Raw genomic sequence first — 19,451 nt, 5'->3', positions numbered from 1 at the left:
CTGCATTTCTTTAAGTTTCTATCTTTTCCCCGGTGTCCAGGTAAGATCCTATATAGGAAAGCCTCCTTGACTGGGGACTGGAAGAATTCCAGATTCTTATATGGAAGATCTTTACAAGACAGAATAATCCTAGGCAATAAGCATGACTTTTAAGAGACTTTCTGATCAGCAACTTTAATGAAGAACATTCTAGAACACTAGCCATGATTTAAACTCTGTTGCTTACTAACTCTATGATTAAGAAATCTTTATTTTTTTGAGCTACAAACTCATCTGAAAAGTGTAGTACTATTGCATATTTACTGTGAATTTTTGGTGCAGTGAGGAAGGAGAAGTTCTACTTACATTCTTGGCATGACTACATTAAAAACAACATTCATACAGATTTACTCTGTATGAGTATGTGCCAACTATTCTAGCTGGGGTAAAATTTAATACTTATAGAAACCATATTCTTGCTTTTTATTTTTACTGGTGCTGTGGACTGATCTTAGCACCTCATGTATGCAAAGCCAGAGCTCTATCACTGAACTACAAACCCAGCCCACCATTCTGCCATTATAATGCTATTTTCCTTATTTTACAGGTAAGTGATTTCCCCAAAGTTATATACACACACAACTCAGCTAGAAAGTGTCAAAGCTTCGACTCAAACTCAAGTTCACTCCAGATCGTAGGCTCTTTTCCTTCATGCTAACCTAGTGTGTTATTGCTTTATGAGCCACAAACCCTATAGCCTCTACTTTGGTGAACAATAGATTATCTCCCAAAGCTAAAGAATATGTTGATGTAGGACCTTAGTTTTCCTTTAAAGACAAAGATAATACAGGGGCATTGGGCTGGGAATATGGCCTGGTGGCAAGAGAGCTTGCTTTGTATACATGAAGCACTGGGTTCAATTCCCCAGCACCACATATATAGCAAATGGCCAGAAGTGGTGCTGTGGCTCAAGTGGCAGAGTGCTAGCCTTGAGCAAAAGGAAGCCAGGAACAGTGCTCAGGCCCTGAGTTCAAGGCCCAGGACTGGCCAAAAAAAAAAAATACAGGGGCATTGGGAAATAAATTTTGTTGCTGCCGTACTCTCTTTGAGCCACAGTGACACTGGGTTTTGGTCATTCCCTCTCTCCATATATTTCTGTCTCCTTTAGAGAGTGACAGATTTGGCACTCACCTCTGGTAGGGACATGACGAAATCATGTAGCTGAGCCTGTTTAGCAGCTGCTATGACTCTTTCCATAGGAATTTCTTTGGTGTTGTCCCCATACCTTATGTTATCCATTATGCTACAGGCAAACAACACTGGTTCCTGAGACACAATTCCAATGTTTGAGCGGAGGAACTGGACATTCACTTTTCTGCTGTCATGACCATCTATTATCTGCCAGTAGATGAGAAAGGGCATTATGTTTTAGAATTTTAGTAGAGAGGGACATTCATAGTCTACACCTAACACATAGGTCATTTGTTTTGCTTAAGAGAGAACATTCCTACGTCTCTGGAGGACTAAATCATGTGGCCTCTGACCTCTGTAGATAGTTTCTATCAGGAAGTATAAAAATCCACACTAAATAGCTTTGTTTTTATTCTATCTCTACAATTGTCAGAAATGAGAATCTCAAGACCATATTTTTAAAAAAAGGAATCTCCTTGTGTTTTGGTTTAACATAATCTCTGCAAGCAGGCAGGATTGTTCTAGACTGAGGCTCTGTGAGTTACCCAAAAGATTGCTCTGTGTGATGCTACTGTACAACATGAAGACCAAATTTGTGTCCTAGATTTTACTAATATCTCTCTCCAAGCATCTGATGTATACTCACAGATGAAAAGAACATATTCATTCACTTAGTCAATCCACAATCATGTATTGTATCTTGGGCCCCAAAGCAAAATACAGAGTAGTCTGTGTCTACAATATCTGTTTGCTAGGAATTTACAGTCTAGAAGGTAAGTACGTGTTGGTTCTCAGATGTCTACCATCTGAACTGGCTTACTTAAGAGTGCAAAAATAGTAAATATACAGTACATCCAACATAAAACTGTAAAGTATTTGGCTCTATGAGTTCAGAAAAAAGATTATATTAAGTGATGTGAATAGATTGTATTTTAGATCATTTCCAAACAGTGAAAAAAGCAAAGACAATAGGAAAAAAATAATGGCATTCTTCAACATCACATAGTCCTACTTCACTTTGCTCTATTTGTTTGCCACAGTACTTAAGACAGTTGCTCAAAGTACAACTTAATATACTTAATTAGGAACTGAGCTGGTTTGCTACTTGCTGTGTAGTAAGCTCCTAGAATACAGAAAACATGCTTCACACTCCTTAAGAATCTCCCACAACACTAGGCATTCACACAGTGAGACCAAAGGAGGATAGTCTTAGGAGAGGATCCTAAGGGCTCAATAGTCATGGGCATATGATCTTATAAAACGATATTTATCTAAATGAACTCCAAGAAATAGAAACAAGAGGGGGGTTTTGTTTAGGTTTGGGTATTTTCCCCCTCCTTCATTGTCGTTTTTCTGTACCTTTTGTCTTGTATATAAGTTTATCTGTTTGGGGGAAGGAAGGGGGTGACACAGAAATGGTGGGACAAAGAGTGAACAAGTGAAGTAGTGACACTCACTAGACATTGTTGAAAATGAACTGTACAACTTGTGGGGGCAGTTCAGAGGGAAAAACTGGAAGAAAGTGAGGGAAGAGGTGACATTGTAACTGAACCCCTCTGTATATCACCTTTACAATAACAATATTTTTTAAAAGAATCTTCCACAAAAAAATACTGGGTTCATTACAGAGATCTAATTAAATGTTGAAAACATCAAATACCTGTATTTGGTATTTTCCTTAAAAGTGAAGTATCTTCCTTAAAGATAAAAAGACAGTATTTTCCCCCACTTAAAAATATCTGCAGATATGTTTTATAATAACATAATAAAATATATTGTGCCTATAAAACGTAAGAAACCATAATGATTTCTTTAAATCCTAGCTGTGACCAGAGCATTTACTTTTTACATTCAGAGAAGTACCACTAATGTCAGAGAGATCAAACAGGATGGATTCAGATCTTGTAGTTTGTGATCCACTTAGGTGATAAGCATAACAAAACAGATACTGAACTCTTTGGCTTACAGAGATCAGATTTCAAGTATGATATGTTTTCTAGGTTCACCAACCACCCAATATTTTCAAACTGAAATTTTCACACCTAAAAACAGTAATAGAAGTACCTATAGGGGCTGGGAATATGGCTTAGTGGCAAGAGTGCTTGCCTCCTATACATGAAGCCCTAGGTTCTATTCCTCAACACCACATATACAGAAAATGGCCAGAAGTGGCGCTGTGGCTCAAGTGGCAGAGTGCTAGCCTTGAGCAAAAAAGAAGCCAGGGACAGTGCTCAGGCCCTGAGTTCACGGCCTAGGACTGGCCAAAAAAAAAAAAAAAAAAGAAGTACCTATAAATTGCAGGTGATCAACACTCGTTTCTAATTTTGATAATTTCCTAGATTCTATCGGTGTCTGTTTACTTGTTTCCTTGGTTTGCTCTATGCACAGGAATCTTTCATTATTTTTCAAAATTTTCTTAGCATTTCTTGTCATAATAGTATTTATCTTCATTGCAGTGAAGACTATACTATTTATAAAAACCAGAGATTTCACTTTCAAATATTGGTGTTAAATAAATGAACAAGAGCAAAATAAGACATTTTCACACTCATATCTACAAGAACATTTCTTAGAAAACTACTTGTAAAAATGTGCTCCAAGAAAAGGACAGTAAAAAAAAAGAAAGAGAAAGATATGGGAACTAGGAAATAATGGGGGGAAAATGTAATCTACCTCACTATTTAACCATGAGATAACAATATTCACATAAAAACATAATATAAGCTGTTGACTAACTTTTAACTTCTAGAATTAACTTGAAGTAAAAGCAGGAAATAAATATTATAACAAGAATGTGATTTCATTCTTTTTTTTTTTTTTTATCAGTTGTGAGGCTTGAATTCAGTGCCTGGGTGCTGTCCCTGAGCTCTTTCACTCAAGGCCAGCACTCTACCACTTTTAGCCACAGTGCCACTTCCAGCTTTTGAGTGGTTTATTGTAGCTAAGAGTCTCATGGGGACCTTTCTGACCAGGCTGGCTTCAAAACACAATCCTCAGATCTCACCCTCATGTGTAGCTAGGATTACAAGCAGGAGTCACTGGTGCCCAGCTTGTGTTTTTGTTAATAATATAAACTTAAATTTAGGGATTAGAAGGTAAAAGGAGAAAGTACGAAGTGAAAAATTAAAATAAGATTTTCAATATAGGCAGCAATAGTTCAAGAGATATTATCTATAGGTGGCATAAAAGCAATAAAAGTGTATTAGTTTAATTTACAGATAAAGTGATTAAAAATAATGGTAATTCCAGGCACCCATGGTTCACATCTATAATTCTAGGTATTCAGGAGACTGAGATCTGAGGGTCATGGTTTGATGCCAGCCTGGGCTGGAAAGTCCATGAGACTCTTATCTCCAATAAACTACCAAAACAGCCAGAAGTGGAGCTGTGGCTCAAGTGGTAGAGCACTAACCTTGAGCACAAAAGCTCGGGGAAGGCATCTAGGCCCTGAGTTGAAGCGTCAGGAACAGGAAAAAAAAGTTAAGTATATTAGGAGAGAACAGGTAAAAAAGAGAGGAATGAGGCTGGGGATATAGCCTAGTGGCAAGAGTGCCTGCCTCGGATACACGAGGCCCTAGGTTCGATTCCCCAGCACCACATATACAGAAAACGGCCAGAAGCGGCGCTGTGGCTCAAGTGGCAGAGTGCTAGCCTTGAGCGGGAAGAAGCCAGGGACAGTGCTCAGGCCCTGAGTCCAAGGCCCACGACTAGCCAAAAAAAAAAAAAAAGAGAGGAATGAAATTGTAATTTTTTTCTTCTTTTTTTTTTAATGGTATTGGGATTCGAGTTCAGGGCCCCTCGATTGTTATGGAGGTACTTTACCACTGCGTCATACCTCTAGACAAACTTTTCTTCTCTGCAGGGCACTAGTGACTCATGCCTGTAATTCTAACTCCTCAAGAGGCTAAGGTCTGAAGATCATAGTTACAACCCAGCCCAAAAGGAAAGGTCTGTGATACTCTTATCTCCAATAAACTACCAAAACACAAATGTAGCGCTGTGGCTCAGGTGGTAGAGTGCAAGTCTTGAGCAAAAAAATCTTAGAGACAGCGCCCAGGCCCTGAATTCAACCCCCAGAACCAGCACGTGCAGGCACGCACATGCATGCATGCGCACACACACACACACACACACACACACTCACACACACTCACACATACAACTTTTATTATTTGAAAAGCAAGTCCACAGAGAGTTTAAATGTCTTAAAACCATTAAAACAGCATAACAACCATCATTTAGACACACAGGACTAATCATTGGGATATATAAAAACATTACATGGATAAAAAACAGTTGCATTGGAGCAAGGAAATATAGAGGAGTGTTACTTTTTTTTTCTTTTTAAAACTAAAACTATATCTCTGCTATTTTATTTTGTAGTCCTCAGCATACATTTCCTAAAAAGAAAGAAAAGAAAAAAGAGAAAGAAATTCTGTGAAAAGTAAGCAACAAAGCAATTCACCAATTAAAAAAAAAAGAAGAAGAAGATAAAGCCAAAAACTTTATCAGTTTGAGTTCCTTCAGCTTCTTAAGCTCAGATTGTGTCTAATAGTTCCTGATTGGGCCCCTTTCTTGCTCATATGTCATTTTGTCCCTTGTCAGCCCCACTTTTTCCATTCCCAGCCATTAGTTTCCTGATTAGTCCGCACTTTCTGCTCCATTTACAGGAAAGTGAACGCTTCTGTCAAACACACTCATCTGCAGCTTTGCAGTAGGCCCAATTTGCTTTGCCTAACTGGTCAGCTGGCCATCTGGAACTAGGAAGAATATGAGGCTAGAAATTGTGAGGTAGAATCAGGTCAACCAGCAAATGACTACGGTGGAAAATATCCCAGGGGTAAATGTCCAAGGCTAGTACTTTTGGTCTGTCAAGGAACAGTCTTGGAGAATACTTTCAGAGACATTTTCTTCAGAAATCAAAATTCCTGGAAACATTTGCATAGCTTACCACCTTCCCTTGGTCAGGATCGTAGAAACGCTCCAATAGCTGAATACTGGTGCTTTTGCCGCATCCACTGCTTCCAACAAATGCCAGTGTCTGCCCTGGGTTCACAGACACCGAGAGGCCATTTAGAACTTGCATATCAGGTCGAGAAGGGTATGTGAATTTACAGTCAACAAAGTCAATCTTGCCCTGGAAGTTGTCCTGTGGATGAGAGAATTGCAATCAGATAGAGTCTAGAATATTGAAAATTCATCTAAATCTACACCACAAGGCCAGAGTGTGAAGAAAGCAATGGGGTGAAATGATGAGTGTGGTGGATGTGGTGATTTATACCTGAAACCCCAGTGCTTGGGATCCCAGTCAGGTCAACCTAGGTCACTTAATAAGACCCTGTCTTACTAGAACAAAACACCCAAAATGAAGAAATACAGCTTTCTGTTCTTTATTCTGGAAGGTATAGCATGAAGGAAGATGATCATTTAAAGACATGCGATTATTCTTAATCTAACTTCAGGGTACTGATCTCTTTATCATCCATGCCTTTACACTTAGACCATAGGGAATATCTAAAAGACAGAGCAGGGTACCACAGAGGCCAGTAACTTCATGAACACTTAAAAACTTTCTTTCTCCACAGACAAAAATAGCATTAGACCTGAAAGGACATACAGAGAAAGTAACTTGAGATCTATACTATAAAGGTGAGTACTTTGGTGTGTTTAAAACTATCTGAATTATGGACTCTAGAAATGGTTAGACATATCATAGGCTGGCTGCACAGAAACATTATTTTCATTAAGCTGGAGGAAAAACAGGTCATGTAACCAAGATTTCAGAATATAGTTTTGTTTTAGTGTTTTTGTTTGTTTTGCTCTCTTAATCATATTAAAAATTTCAAAACCAGGGAGACAAGGTTAACTTCTCAGGATAATCAATTAAGAGAAAAGTATATTGTGTTGACATTAAATTAATTTAATGAGCATCCAAGTGAGCTAAAACTTGAGCCCAGATGAATATGAGTCAAGTTGGACTATGTGCTTAGCTCAAGTGGCAGAGCACTAGCCTAGCAAGCTTCAGGCCTTGGGTTGAAACCTCAGTACTGAAAAGAAAAAGAAAAAGGGGAGGGGAATGGAAGGAAGAGAAAGAAATGGGGAGGGAGGGACAAAAGGGAAGGGGAAGGAAGAAAAGGGAAAAAGAGGAGAGGGGAAAAGAAGGGAGGAGAGGGGAGGGGAGAAGAAGAGGTGGAGCCTAGGCCAGGCACTAGTAGCTGATGTCTGTAATCCTAGCTATTCAGGAAGCTTGAGATCTGAGGGTGGAGGTTCAAAGCCAGCCCAGGCAGGAAAGTTCATGAGACTCTTACCTCCAATTAACCACCAGAAAACTGGAAGCAGTGCTGTGGCTCAAAGTGGTAGAGTGCTAGCCTTGAGCAAAAATGCTCAGGAACAGAGCTCAAGCCCAGAGTTTAAGCCCAATGGTAGACACACACACACACACACACACACACACACACACACACACACACACACACACACAAAAGAGATGTGGCCTACTGCAAGGTGATTGCATCATCAGAGGCCCTTCCCTGGGAAGGAATTAAGGTGCTTCCTCTGTGACCTGATTAGTTCTTGGAAGTGGCTGATTGTAACAAAGGAAGACTGGCCCATTTCAAGCTCAACTTCTTGCACAATCATCTTAAATTTCCTTCACTGGAGTGCTCCTGCTGTGGAACCACCCACAGCCACTTAATATAGTCTAGGGACCATCAACAGAAACTGAATTAAAGGAGTTGTCTCTAAAATTTGTACTACATAAATCTTTATTTTTCTATCTCTTTCAGGGATGAAGTATGACTCAAATTGTAGAGTACTAGATTTCAAATCCCAGTACTGCCCACCCCCCCCCAAAAAAAGAGAGGACCTACCTCTAAGCGGGGCTCAGGGATATATATATCAAGAAGACTCAAGTAGATTGTCACAGAAATGAAAATGAATGGACATAATTGCATTTTTTGTCTTATTCAAATACCAATTTAATGAATGATTTTTAATGCCAAGTACTTCATTCTGATATATGTATACATCTATTGTCTATTCTTTCTGACTACATTTGAATGAAACCATCCTGAAGATATTTAGAAGCTAAGTGGTCTAGCGTGGACATACCCAACAACTGTTCTATATATACAGACATATCAAAACAACCCCCCTGGCCAAATACTTACCCACTTTTCACCCATGCCACTGTATACACTAATTGGGGGTGTTCGGTCCAGCAGTTGAAAAAGGCGTGCAGCTGCTATTTTAGCTTTGGCATAACTTGGGGTGTAAGAGATGGCTCTTCCAACAGCAGTTGCACTCAGTATAACTGAAGAGATAACCCTGTAATCAGATACCCAGGTAGGAAGGAGTACAGTGGGGTTAGTGCAATAGCCTAGGCAAGCGTATTGGGGTCAAACACTGTTTCTACTAGGGAAGGGACTGAGTAGACAAGCAAGTCATGTCAGACTTCTCTAGGTATGTGAAACTTAGCAGGTTTCAAATTGTGTTTTATGGGAAAAAAAATGGTGAGAGAGGGAAGGTGCAGACCTCAGACCTACAACCCTGATTCCACCACAATACCTTCTCATTAAAAATTTGATGTATGAAAGAATACTTCTGGAAATATTTTTTAAGGAGGGGGATTTAAAAGATAACTGGACTGGACTGATTCTCTTCCAATTCTTTGTTTGTTTTAGTCTGTTACCAAAGCTTGAATTCAGGGCCTTTTCCTCTTACACAGCTTTCTTACTCACCTTGGGACTCTACCACATCTCCCTGATTTTCTTACAATTTCAATATTATTTAAATTAATGATAGGTATGTAAAAATAATGATGGGCAACATAAATGTCAAGCCTATGCCAAGCAGGTGAATAATTCATGCTTCAGACAGGATGAGAAATACATAGGAGATTGTATACTTATATTTATCTCAGTCTCTATTGTATTCAATATGCATTTGTTAAATGAAAAATGGAATGAATGGTAAATGTTGTAAGATGTAACTTAGCCGCTATACAGCCTGTGATGTATGGGCAGTCCTCAGGATTGTCCATCTGTACTACCAATCATAGAATGCTTGCTTGAGGTGAAGATAGGAGGCAGAGGTTATGTATTTGTGATTCTTACTGCTCAGGTTATAAGAAGAAGTTGTAAATTCGGAGTAGCAAATCAAGGCATTACCAGAAGTCCCATGGAATGAAAGCATTTGGAATACAATGAGAAATAATAGGAAATAAATTTCTACTTTTTAAAGCCTGGACAGAAATTAGGAGCTTTCTGTAGTGTCTCTGCTTTTCCATGTTGCCAATAACTTATTTAAAACTTCATATGAATTACCAGAAACAAGTCAATAATTGCTAGTTTCTGACTTGGCATAGTAGGTTTAAAATATGTAATGATTTAGAAAAGATCTTTTCCTTGATGTGGCTGTTGTAGGACAGTAGAAATGTGTTAGAGAAAGATATCAAGTGAAAAAGCAAAAGTCATAACTAGAGAACAAATACCAATAGGACCAGATTTCCTAATGACCCAAAGCCTTCTGGGATAGTATCTCCTTAACCAGTCCTCTGGCACTCTATTCCCTTAGGCAATCACTTCTGGACATATAAGAAAAACGGAATCTGGCTATAAGAAAGGAACCTAATGCTTCTGTACAGGCCATAGTAGTAACTCTACAGAGAGAGCTCAAATACTGTTCTCTTTGCCAGCAAGGAACAGAGGTCAAATGAGATAAACTTTTGAATCACTTTATTCAATGTCTCTGGAATTTTCCGTCATAAACATATAGCAGATTGCTTGTAAAAATGGTCACAGAAATTCTTTCTACCTTCCATTCCCTTGCAATATGACTGTGTTTATTGTTCTTCTTCTGTTCAAAATGAGGATTACATCTTTTGTTTATAATTGTACTTGGCTGTATGACTTTTTTTTTTACCCAAAGAGACATTGGAAAATATGACTGCAATGTAGACATAAAAGATTTTTGCATACTGGAGGTTGGTTACACTTGGAACTCTAAGGCTATTTTGAAGAAAACAAGCCCAATTTCAAGAGAGAAGCCTGACTGAGACAGCCCAGGCCCATAGAATCTTGAGAATGTTAAGTCCCAGCTATTTTAATATACTGAATTTGAATGGTTTGTTAGGCAGGGGGAAAAAAGCCAAATGATAGGACCAGGAACTCCTCCCCATATAATCTTAGTGGAATATCCTCACCTAAACACATAGCTGAAATGGAGCCCCTCATTGGGGATTAAGTAACCTCCATATCTGTAGGAAGCTGCATTGGCAATAAATACTATGCCCTGAGAAAAGGCAAAGCACATTCCATAGATGTTTGCTTTTCGAATGGATATCTTGAACGACTTCTCCAGCTCAATCTCAAATGCTTCAACAAATTTCTTCTCCATTCCAATCCCAGCAACAGTACGGATATTATTGAGAGTTTCACTGGTAATCTGAAAAATGAGAGTTTCAGGAATGAAAGAGTAGAAACAACTCCTTTCTCAATATTTCAACTGCTCCTTAGATTAGATCTGATACAAATGGCACAGTGTGGTGCACACTAGAGAAGGGAACATAACCTTATAACACAGGGAAGCTGCAAGACGGCAAGCTGAATGGGCCAAGAGACAACATGGAAATGAGAATTCAAACTCAACTTAGTTCCAAACTGGCTTTGTTTTCCTGTACTTATGAGGGTAAAAGACATTTCCATTTATTCTTGAAAAACATTAAGTTTCTTTGACAATTTTTGTGAAACATTTAAAATAGTAGATAGAGATAAAAAGTGGTGAACAAACCATGTGATTGGTTATGGCAGTTCTTGTTCTTAAAGTGCCTCGAAGTCTCTCTTTCTCTCTCTATATATATAGTAATATTCAGAGAGGTGTTACAGTTACATGCATCAGGTAATAAGTACAATTTTTTGAACCATGTCTCCCCTTTCTTTCCTCTCTCTCTTCCAGTTTTTTCCTCCTGTCCCCACCCACAAGATGTACAGTTCATTTTCAATGTAGTGTCTAGTGAGTACCATTGTTTTCTTTATTTACCTTTTCTCTGTCCCCCTTACCCTCCCAAAGACAACAAACAAACAAGATAAAATGAAACGAAAACTAAAACAGTAATGACAGCAACTAACAAAAAGTCTTATTTCCTTTTCTTGGAGTTAATTTCATAAAGTATTATTTTATATGATCATATGCACATAGCTATTGAGCCTTTGTGATCCATTCTTGCACATATCCTCCTTTGGCCTCAATGTATCAAAATTTAGAGACCTATATAAGAAATCAGCACAAGGCTCAGGGGAAGAGATACAGAATAAGCTCTATGCTATAAAAACTGCCCTCAAAGACGATTCTACTGGACTCCTCTTTGGAGCCCCTCTCCAGATGGTGAGCCTTGCTACTTTCTTTCTTTCACTTCCTAATAAACTTTGTTTACCTTAAAAAAATAAATAAAATACCAAGCTCTGGAATTCTCGCCTATAATCCTAAATTACTCAGGAGGCTGAGCTCTGAGGATTGCAGTTCAAAGCCACCCTGGGCAGGAATGTCTGTGTGACTCTTATCTCCAATTAAATCACGGAAAAAGCTAGAGGTAGCACTGTACTCAAGGGGTAGAGTGCTAGCCTTGAGCAAAAGGAGTTCAGAACCAGTGCCCAGGCCTAGAGTTCAAACTTCAGAACCAGCAAAAAGTGAAGTAAATAAAATAGTATTTTTGAATGTCTTCTGAGACAAAGGATCTTCTAATAAGATAAATATAATAATAGAAGGATAACATAAAAGTTAGTTTGACAACATTTTATTTAACTTAAAATGAAATATAAAGTTTATCTTTTCTTCATGAAAGTTAATCTTCCAGTCTATACTATAAATGTGTTTTAATCTACAAGGTAAATAATTCGGAATTACAGGAGGTACAAATGAAGACTGCTTTCTGTCATTGGCACAGAAAATGCTTCAGATTTTGTCTACTCAAATAGTGACATTCTTACTCTCAAGAGACAAAGCCTATATTGTAGTGAATTTATTTACAGTAATTGTATGAATGTTTGCATTTGATTTCTTGTTTTCTTTTTCCTTTGCCTGTCCTGGACCTTGAGTTCTGGCCTATGTATGCTCCCTAAGCTCCATTTTGCTCAAGGCTAGCATTCTACCACTTGAGCTATAGCATCACTTTCAGCTTTCTCTGTGATTAATTGGAGACGAAAGTCTCACAGACTTTCCTGCTCTGACTGTCTTCAAACTGTGAGTCTCAGATCTCAGCCTCCTGAGTACCTAGGATTACAGGCTCAGAGCTACAGGTGCCAGGCTCACCTGTGATTTTGTTTACCTGAAAAATGTCCATGCCACTATCCCCTCCCTTACCCCTGAGGACCAAATATCCATTGGCATATATTTAAGATGCATAGCTAAAACTTAAGTTGCATTTAAAATTCAAAATGTAGCTTATGATTCTGTTTGGAATAGATATTAAAGTGTGAAGATTAAAAGTGTATGCCATTACAGAGGATCAATAGTTGTCCCTCTCTGTGAGATGGCAGAACTCAGGAAAACCATGAAGCTGAAAAGCCCAAAAGGCAGAAAACTGAACTATCCACCCCTGCAAACAGTATATATCAAATTGGAATATGGATGGAGTATCTATCTGAGAAGTTAAACATGTAAGCATCTGTCTTTATACCACAATTTCTCCTTGCCAGCTCAAACTCATACATCAAACCTATATTTCCATAGCCTTTGGGTAAAAGAAACAGGAAAAGGTGCAGTAGGAGGCTTCTACCTGCATGTCTGTGGGTTAACAGCTTCCCCAAAGTCTCTTTGCACTCCCCAGTTTTAGAAATTTCCTGTCAACCACTCAGCCATAAGCAGAAAATTGTGTCAAAAGTTACCTGTCCTGCGTTTTCCAGAGCCTGCTTATCTTGAGAGGCAAAATTCGTCAACATTCTTGTCTGCAGGGCTCCCGATAAAGCCAAGAAAGGAAAGAAACACACTATGACCAAGCTGAGCTTCCAGCTAAACAAGAAGGCAATGATCATAGCCACAGCGATGTTAGTGAAGGAATTGACCATCATTCCAATCTGAGAGCCGGCAGCCTGTGAACCAAAACAACCAAACCATCTCACACACTGTCTCCTGACCAAATGCTATTATGTGAAGTAGCCATTTTGCTGTACAATACATAAAAAAACAGTACCACAAGTGAAATTTATAACAAGGAGTCCCTATAGTCCAAAAAATTAGAAAAATCTCAAACAAGTTAATGATGCATATCAATGCTTTAGAAAAGTATTTTTAATAACAAAATTTGGCAGAAAGAAAAAAGAAAATAAATAAGTGGAAGAAAATAAATAAGCACAATACAAAGGATTGGTAAATTATAGTTTCTTCTTGAAAAGAGACAAAATTGAAATGATGAACTTTTAGTAGCTAGACTGAGAGAAACAGAAACAAAGAGAGATTCAAATAAATTAGATATGAAAAATAAAATATTAAAATTGATGCCACAGATATTCAAAAGATCATCAGGAGCTATTTTGTAAAACTACATGCTAACAAAACATAAAATCTAGAGCAAATGGATAAACATTTTGAAAAATATTACTTACCAAAATTGAACCAAAAGAATATGAAAACCTTGAATAGACCAGTAACATGCAGTGAGATTAAACCAATAATTAAAAATCTACTAACAAGGGAAAATATGGGACCTGATACTCCTCTGCTGAATTTTATCAAACTAAATTTTTAATGAATGGATACCAATGATTCTCAAACTACTCCATAAAATTGAAAGAGAAGTATCCTTCCAAACATTCTACAGGCCATCATCACCCTGTTACCAAAATGTGACAAAGTTACCACAACAGAAAAATTAAGTATAAGCCAATATTAGCCAAATAGTATCAAATGAATTTCTGCAGCACATCAAAAAGATCATGCATTAATGCAAGGATGGTTCAACATATGCAAATATATAATCTTAATCATGACATATATAAATAGAATGAAGGATAAAAGTCATTGCAATAGATGCAGAAGAAATTTTTGATAAAAATTTGACATCCCTTCATGATAAAATCCCTCAAGTGGAGGAATCACACTTTAGTATAATATAGCCTATTTACGGGCAGTGTGCTTTAACTGTATAGCATTAGAAATGGTGGGAAGTATGGGTCTGGGGTATCCAAACCCCACTAGTTCACATTCCAAAGGAAATAGTTATTTATCAGAGCATTATAGATTCTGAACATCTTTGCCAGCTAATATTTTTTCCCCCATCCTACTATGGTCTATAAGTGTCTCTCTAAAATTTATGTTGAAAGCTAATACCCAACATGATAATATTAAGAAGGTAATTAGGTTATGAAGATTGTACTTTTTAAAATAGAATTAATGCTGTTATAAACAAATGTGAAGTGAGCATCCTTGCCCACTCACCTTTCTACTACATAGAGATGGATCAACAGAATGCCTAAATTCGGTTAGAATAAATCCTCCCAAAACATTGAATCTAGTAGGCACAATGATCTTGGACTCCCCAAACTACAGAAATTAATATCTATTATTTAGAAATGACCCAGTTTAAGTAAGACATTTTGTTACTGAATTCCAAGTGGACTAAGACAGTCTCATAGCTTACCCCTTGAACTTGGGTAGCATCTGTAGCAAGTCTTGTTGTCAGTGATCCTGGGTTGTTTTTAAGGTCATCGAACCAGCTGATGTCTTGCCCTAACATTGCCCTGAAACCATATGTACGTAGCCTTTTTGTGAGGAGTTCTCCAGATTTAGCAAAAGTGTATCCCTGAAACATTTTTTAAAAAGTCTTCAGTAATAGTTCAACATAAAAAAGCAAAGTAGTCAAATAACAATGAAAAATAGGATTTCTTACCTGCAAAAATTGGGTGAAAATGGATACACAGCCCATTATAACAAAAAATAGGCACATAGCATTAATCTGTGACCTTTGTTCTTCTTTATCGGGAAGTGAAAAAGTCTTTGGAAGACAGTAAACAAGGAAAACTCTTTATTACTATAAATAATAGCACAGTAAATTCAAACATATTTAAGTGAAATTTCTCTTAACTGGTCATTATATATTTGTCTAAACCATAAAACATGCACTATAAGTGAACCTTGGTTGGACGTTGGGTGGCTGTGATGTATTGGTGTAGGTTAATCAACTACAACCAATGTACCACCCAAATAAGGGATGGATATAATGGAAAAACGCTGAAGCTATACAGGAAATCTCTCAACATTCTTAAATTTACTATAAATCTAAAACTATCTTTTAAAAAATTATCTCTATAATGGCTTATTTTTTCTTTTTTTTTTTTGGCCAGTCTTGGGCTTGGACTCAGGGCCTGAGCACTGTCCCTGGCTTCTTTTTGCTCAAGGCTAGCACTCTGCCACTTGAGCCACAGCGCCACTTCTGGCCATTTTCTGTATATGTGGTACTGGAGAATCGAACCCAGGGCCTCATGTATATGAGGCAGGCACTCTTGCCACTAGGCCATATCCCCAGCCCTATAATGGCTTATTTTTAAACATACCAATAACTAAACTAAAGCTAGCTATGAACATTATAGTGATATATGTTAATTCTCTGTGGGGCACAATACCTGGTTAATGAAAATCAGTGACAAGAATTACAGAATTTTTGTGTAGATTTTTTTTCTGCTTTAAGCAATTATGTTGGCTTTTCTCTGACATAGATGAAAAAAAGAAAAAGATGATACATAACACAAACCCATTATGAAGTAAGACAGAAAAAGGAAAAAGGAAAGGAAGAAGGTAAGGAGACAGTTGAGATTATGAGGGAAAGGGAAAAACCTGAGAATTTTAGTATGAGGAAATGCTCAAGTATTGTTTTAACCTCTATCTTGCTCAAGATGTGTGTGTGTGTGTGTGTGTGTGTGTATGTGTGTGTGTGTGTGTGTGTAGAGAGAGAGAGAAAGAGAGAGAGATAGCTTTAAATTTCAATTTTCTATCAAGGAATCACTATAAGTGACTTAAGAAAAAAATTACATCTATCTGAAACTGAAGTTATTACCTCTAATTTACAATAAAATGGAAACATTTCTCTCCAAAACCTATGGAGGTTGTGAGTGGACCTTTCTACGTCTATAGTGATTAGTAAATGATACTCATATATACATGGTGAATTTGCTAACATTAGCTTATTTGACTAGTTGAGATTTAAACTCTTGCAATAAGAAAACACATACCAATGGCATTGTCCATCAGTAGATAGAGATTTGGGGTTCAAAAGAAAAACTGTCTTAATTCATATCAAATGAAGAAAATTTAAGAATTCTGGAAAGACATGTATTAGAGAAATATATAATATATCCTTACTTAATGTCCTGAAAGAAAGTTGAGTAACAAAACACTGCCAATAAACAGTTACTCTAAAAACATTTATTTTCTCTCTGTATGTGTATTGTCTACTGTATAGCAAATAAATCTTCTAGCAAGTAATGTGTATTACTTCAATAATTAATAGCAAAGCAAAACTATTCTGCTCCAATGACCACAATTTGCAAAGCTAAGAGAGGGGTTCTACGTTAACAAGGTTTTATTCTTTCTAGCAGGTAGTTTCTAGGTTTTTATAGCATTTTACATAGGTATTAATGGTTTCATGATCACACTATAACCCATAAGTTTACAGAGGGATTAACAAGAATTAGCTTAATAAAGAAAAAAAATTACATCCAACTGAGACTGAGGTTGTTGACTCTAAATCACAAGAACCTAAAACATCCCCCCTCCAAAAAAAGAGCTAAGGAAGTGTTAACAGAGGGATTTATGGTGGTTGTAAAAGTCAATATCTAAATACCCTAAAATGCCCAACAGTGGTACTATGATTGCTATTCTTCCCAAAGGTCAATATTATAACTAGGGCTACAGAATTCAGATTAACCTACTTAACTCTTGTTCTGTACATGGAAAGCTAACTCTCCAAACATCAAGTCATTGTAAGGATTGTTCTTGGATGAGGAAATGCCTGTTTTCTTACTTCCTGGGCTTTTTCCTGGGTATGTTCTCTTGGCTTATGGTATTATCTATCATCTCAGTATTAATTTAAAAAAATGTTTGTATAATGTTAACACTCACAGAACCCTTTGGTTCAAGATTGGGTCTTTAATATATCCAAAGACTTTTTTTTAAAGTCTGTTCTATGAGTTCTTGGTCTATTCTTATTTTCTTAGGTAGCCCAAAGAGCTACCCACCCACAGATTTCCTCTTCTTGAGCTAATACATTGAGCGGGTACACTCAGGCACATGTCTTTTTTATGTTTTACAATGGTTAGGTTTATTTCAGAAGAAATGGAACATGAATTACATTTTGCTATGTGTCAGAATGTGTGAAATGCATATAATCTACCTTAATTTCAATTTAGGTTTCCCTAAATTAGGATTCTCAGTGACCCATGAGTTAGGATTCTTGCCCTGTATCTCAGATGGAAGAAACTAAAACTCTTCCTCAGGGTGAGTCACATGCCCAAACACACACAGTACAGAATAGAGACCTATAACAAACCCAGCGCTGTCTGACTCGCAAGGCTATGCTGTTCTCCAGCATGCTACATCCAAACTCAACTCACTGGAGGACTTGGAGCCATTTTCAAGCCAAATTTTCTAAGGGAAAGTGAAAATAGACAAATCCTGCTTCCCATGTAGATTGAGGCTTTTGTCAGCAACCAGACTCCTATTAGGGCTCAATCATTTGTGAGGCTCATGTCTCACAGTGTGTTCTTAATATGGCACATGGGAATATTATGCCTTGTAGGTGTGTTGGAGTGAAATCAGAGCAATTAAAATAACATTCATGATTATCTCTGTGGAACTCTCATGAGCTTACAACTAAATAAGTGACCATGATGCTGAGAAGCAAGTAAAAACAAAATCCATCAGAAAGATAGTGGTTCATCCATTCTACAAGCAAATACAACTCTGTGAGAATATAGCCAACTTTGAACTTTATCAACTAGATCCAGCCATTCTGTTCCTGCAGCCATTAAGGAAAACTTCCACTTCTTAGTCAATATCCACACTTGGATTTCTGCTACTTCCTGGAGTGTCTTTTTGGCCAATATTGGCCATATTTTCTATGGCTTTTCTGGGAAGTACCAAAAATACAAGTGCAGGTTTTGACAAGTAGGTAATTCAGTACTCTTCCCACAGCAGGATTGGGTAAAGGTGATTAAATATATTCTTTATTCTGCTTTTATAAGAAAGAAAGACACAAAAAGCAAAGAAGAGAAAAAAGCAAAGGAGCCAAAATGCTGGATTCTTTGAAAGCACACATTTGAGGTGTAGACTTCAACCTTTTCAGAATCTACCCATATTCCTTGCACTTGCTATGGTCCATTGTTGTCAGTGAGATTCATTTCCAGAACTTCTCCTTGCTGGCATGGCTGGGAAGGTAGTTTTAGAAGGCAGGAAAAGCTCTGCTTTTCATTATGTCCCCAACTCAATTCCAACACCAGCTATGGTGCCCATAAAATAATAGTGATTGATGAATGTTTCTTGAGAAATGAGTGGGATTTTCTGTTTAATATCTTTCCTCTCAAAACAGAAACACCACAGGGGAGGCTACATAACTGGCCTGGCTTTCCCAAGTTCCTAGTATGGTGGCTAAGGGGAATGATCAATAAATATTTGTGAGTGAAGAAAAATACAATTGACTTGACTTGTTAGTGGATTATTCTGGCTTTTCAATACCACTTATACCAGTGGGGACATTTCGTATGGTCAGGACTATCAAAAAGTGATGAGAGAGATGAAGTTGTGGAACTTTTCCAGTGTGCTGAAAAAAGTTTATAATATTCTTTAGATTCGGGCTGGGGATACAGCCTAGTGGCAAGAGTGCTTGCCTTGTATACATGAAGCCCTGGGTTCAATTCCCCAGCACCACATATATAGAAAACAGCCAGAAGTGGCGCTGTGGCTCAAGTGGCAGAGTGCTAGCCTTGAGCAAAAAGAAGCCAGGGACAGTGCTCAGGCCCTGAGTCCAAGGCCCAGGACTGGCAAAAAAAAAACCAAACAAACCCAAAAACAAAATAGAGTGAAATAGAGAATAGTGAAATAGAGAATATCAAAACTTCTAGGAAGTAAAAAACTAAAACTTATCTTATATCCCTTCTTTGGTTTACTACTTTCTTAACTTTTCTGACTTCCTGCTTGCAATCAATAGGTGAGCAGAAAAGTGCACACAACATAGTAACACCTGCCAATATAAGCCCAAGGTTATTGCAGGTGTTCAGTGAGATAAAAAAAAAATT

At 37.6% G+C, this 19,451-nt stretch overlaps 1 protein-coding gene across 3 annotated transcripts in view; it reads right to left on the bottom strand.

Annotated features, from left to right (window-relative positions):
- The window catches only part of Abcb11 (ATP binding cassette subfamily B member 11), a 69,350-nt gene that overhangs the window by 1,660 nt on the left and 48,239 nt on the right, over positions 1 to 19,451 (bottom strand). For 2 of the 3 annotated variants that reach the window (XM_048344246.1, XM_048344247.1), the window contains exons 19-25: positions 15,053 to 15,157; positions 14,804 to 14,965; positions 13,053 to 13,256; positions 10,373 to 10,614; positions 8,340 to 8,496; positions 6,122 to 6,319; positions 1,171 to 1,377 (exon numbers count right to left, since the gene is read on the bottom strand). In XM_048344246.1, coding sequence (XP_048200203.1) covers positions 1,171 to 1,377; positions 6,122 to 6,319; positions 8,340 to 8,496; positions 10,373 to 10,614; positions 13,053 to 13,256; positions 14,804 to 14,965; positions 15,053 to 15,157 — 1,275 coding nt within the window. Of the gene's footprint in view, positions 1 to 1,155; positions 1,378 to 6,121; positions 6,320 to 8,339; positions 8,497 to 10,372; positions 10,615 to 13,052; positions 13,257 to 14,803; positions 14,966 to 15,052; positions 15,158 to 19,451 lie in introns of all 3 variants that reach the window. The other variant, XM_048344245.1, reaches the window with a different exon arrangement.

Source organism: Perognathus longimembris, chromosome 4, assembly GCF_023159225.1.
Source record: "Perognathus longimembris pacificus isolate PPM17 chromosome 4, ASM2315922v1, whole genome shotgun sequence".
NCBI lineage: Eukaryota > Metazoa > Chordata > Mammalia > Rodentia > Heteromyidae > Perognathus > Perognathus longimembris.
This window is presented reverse-complemented; position numbering and strand designations above follow the sequence as displayed.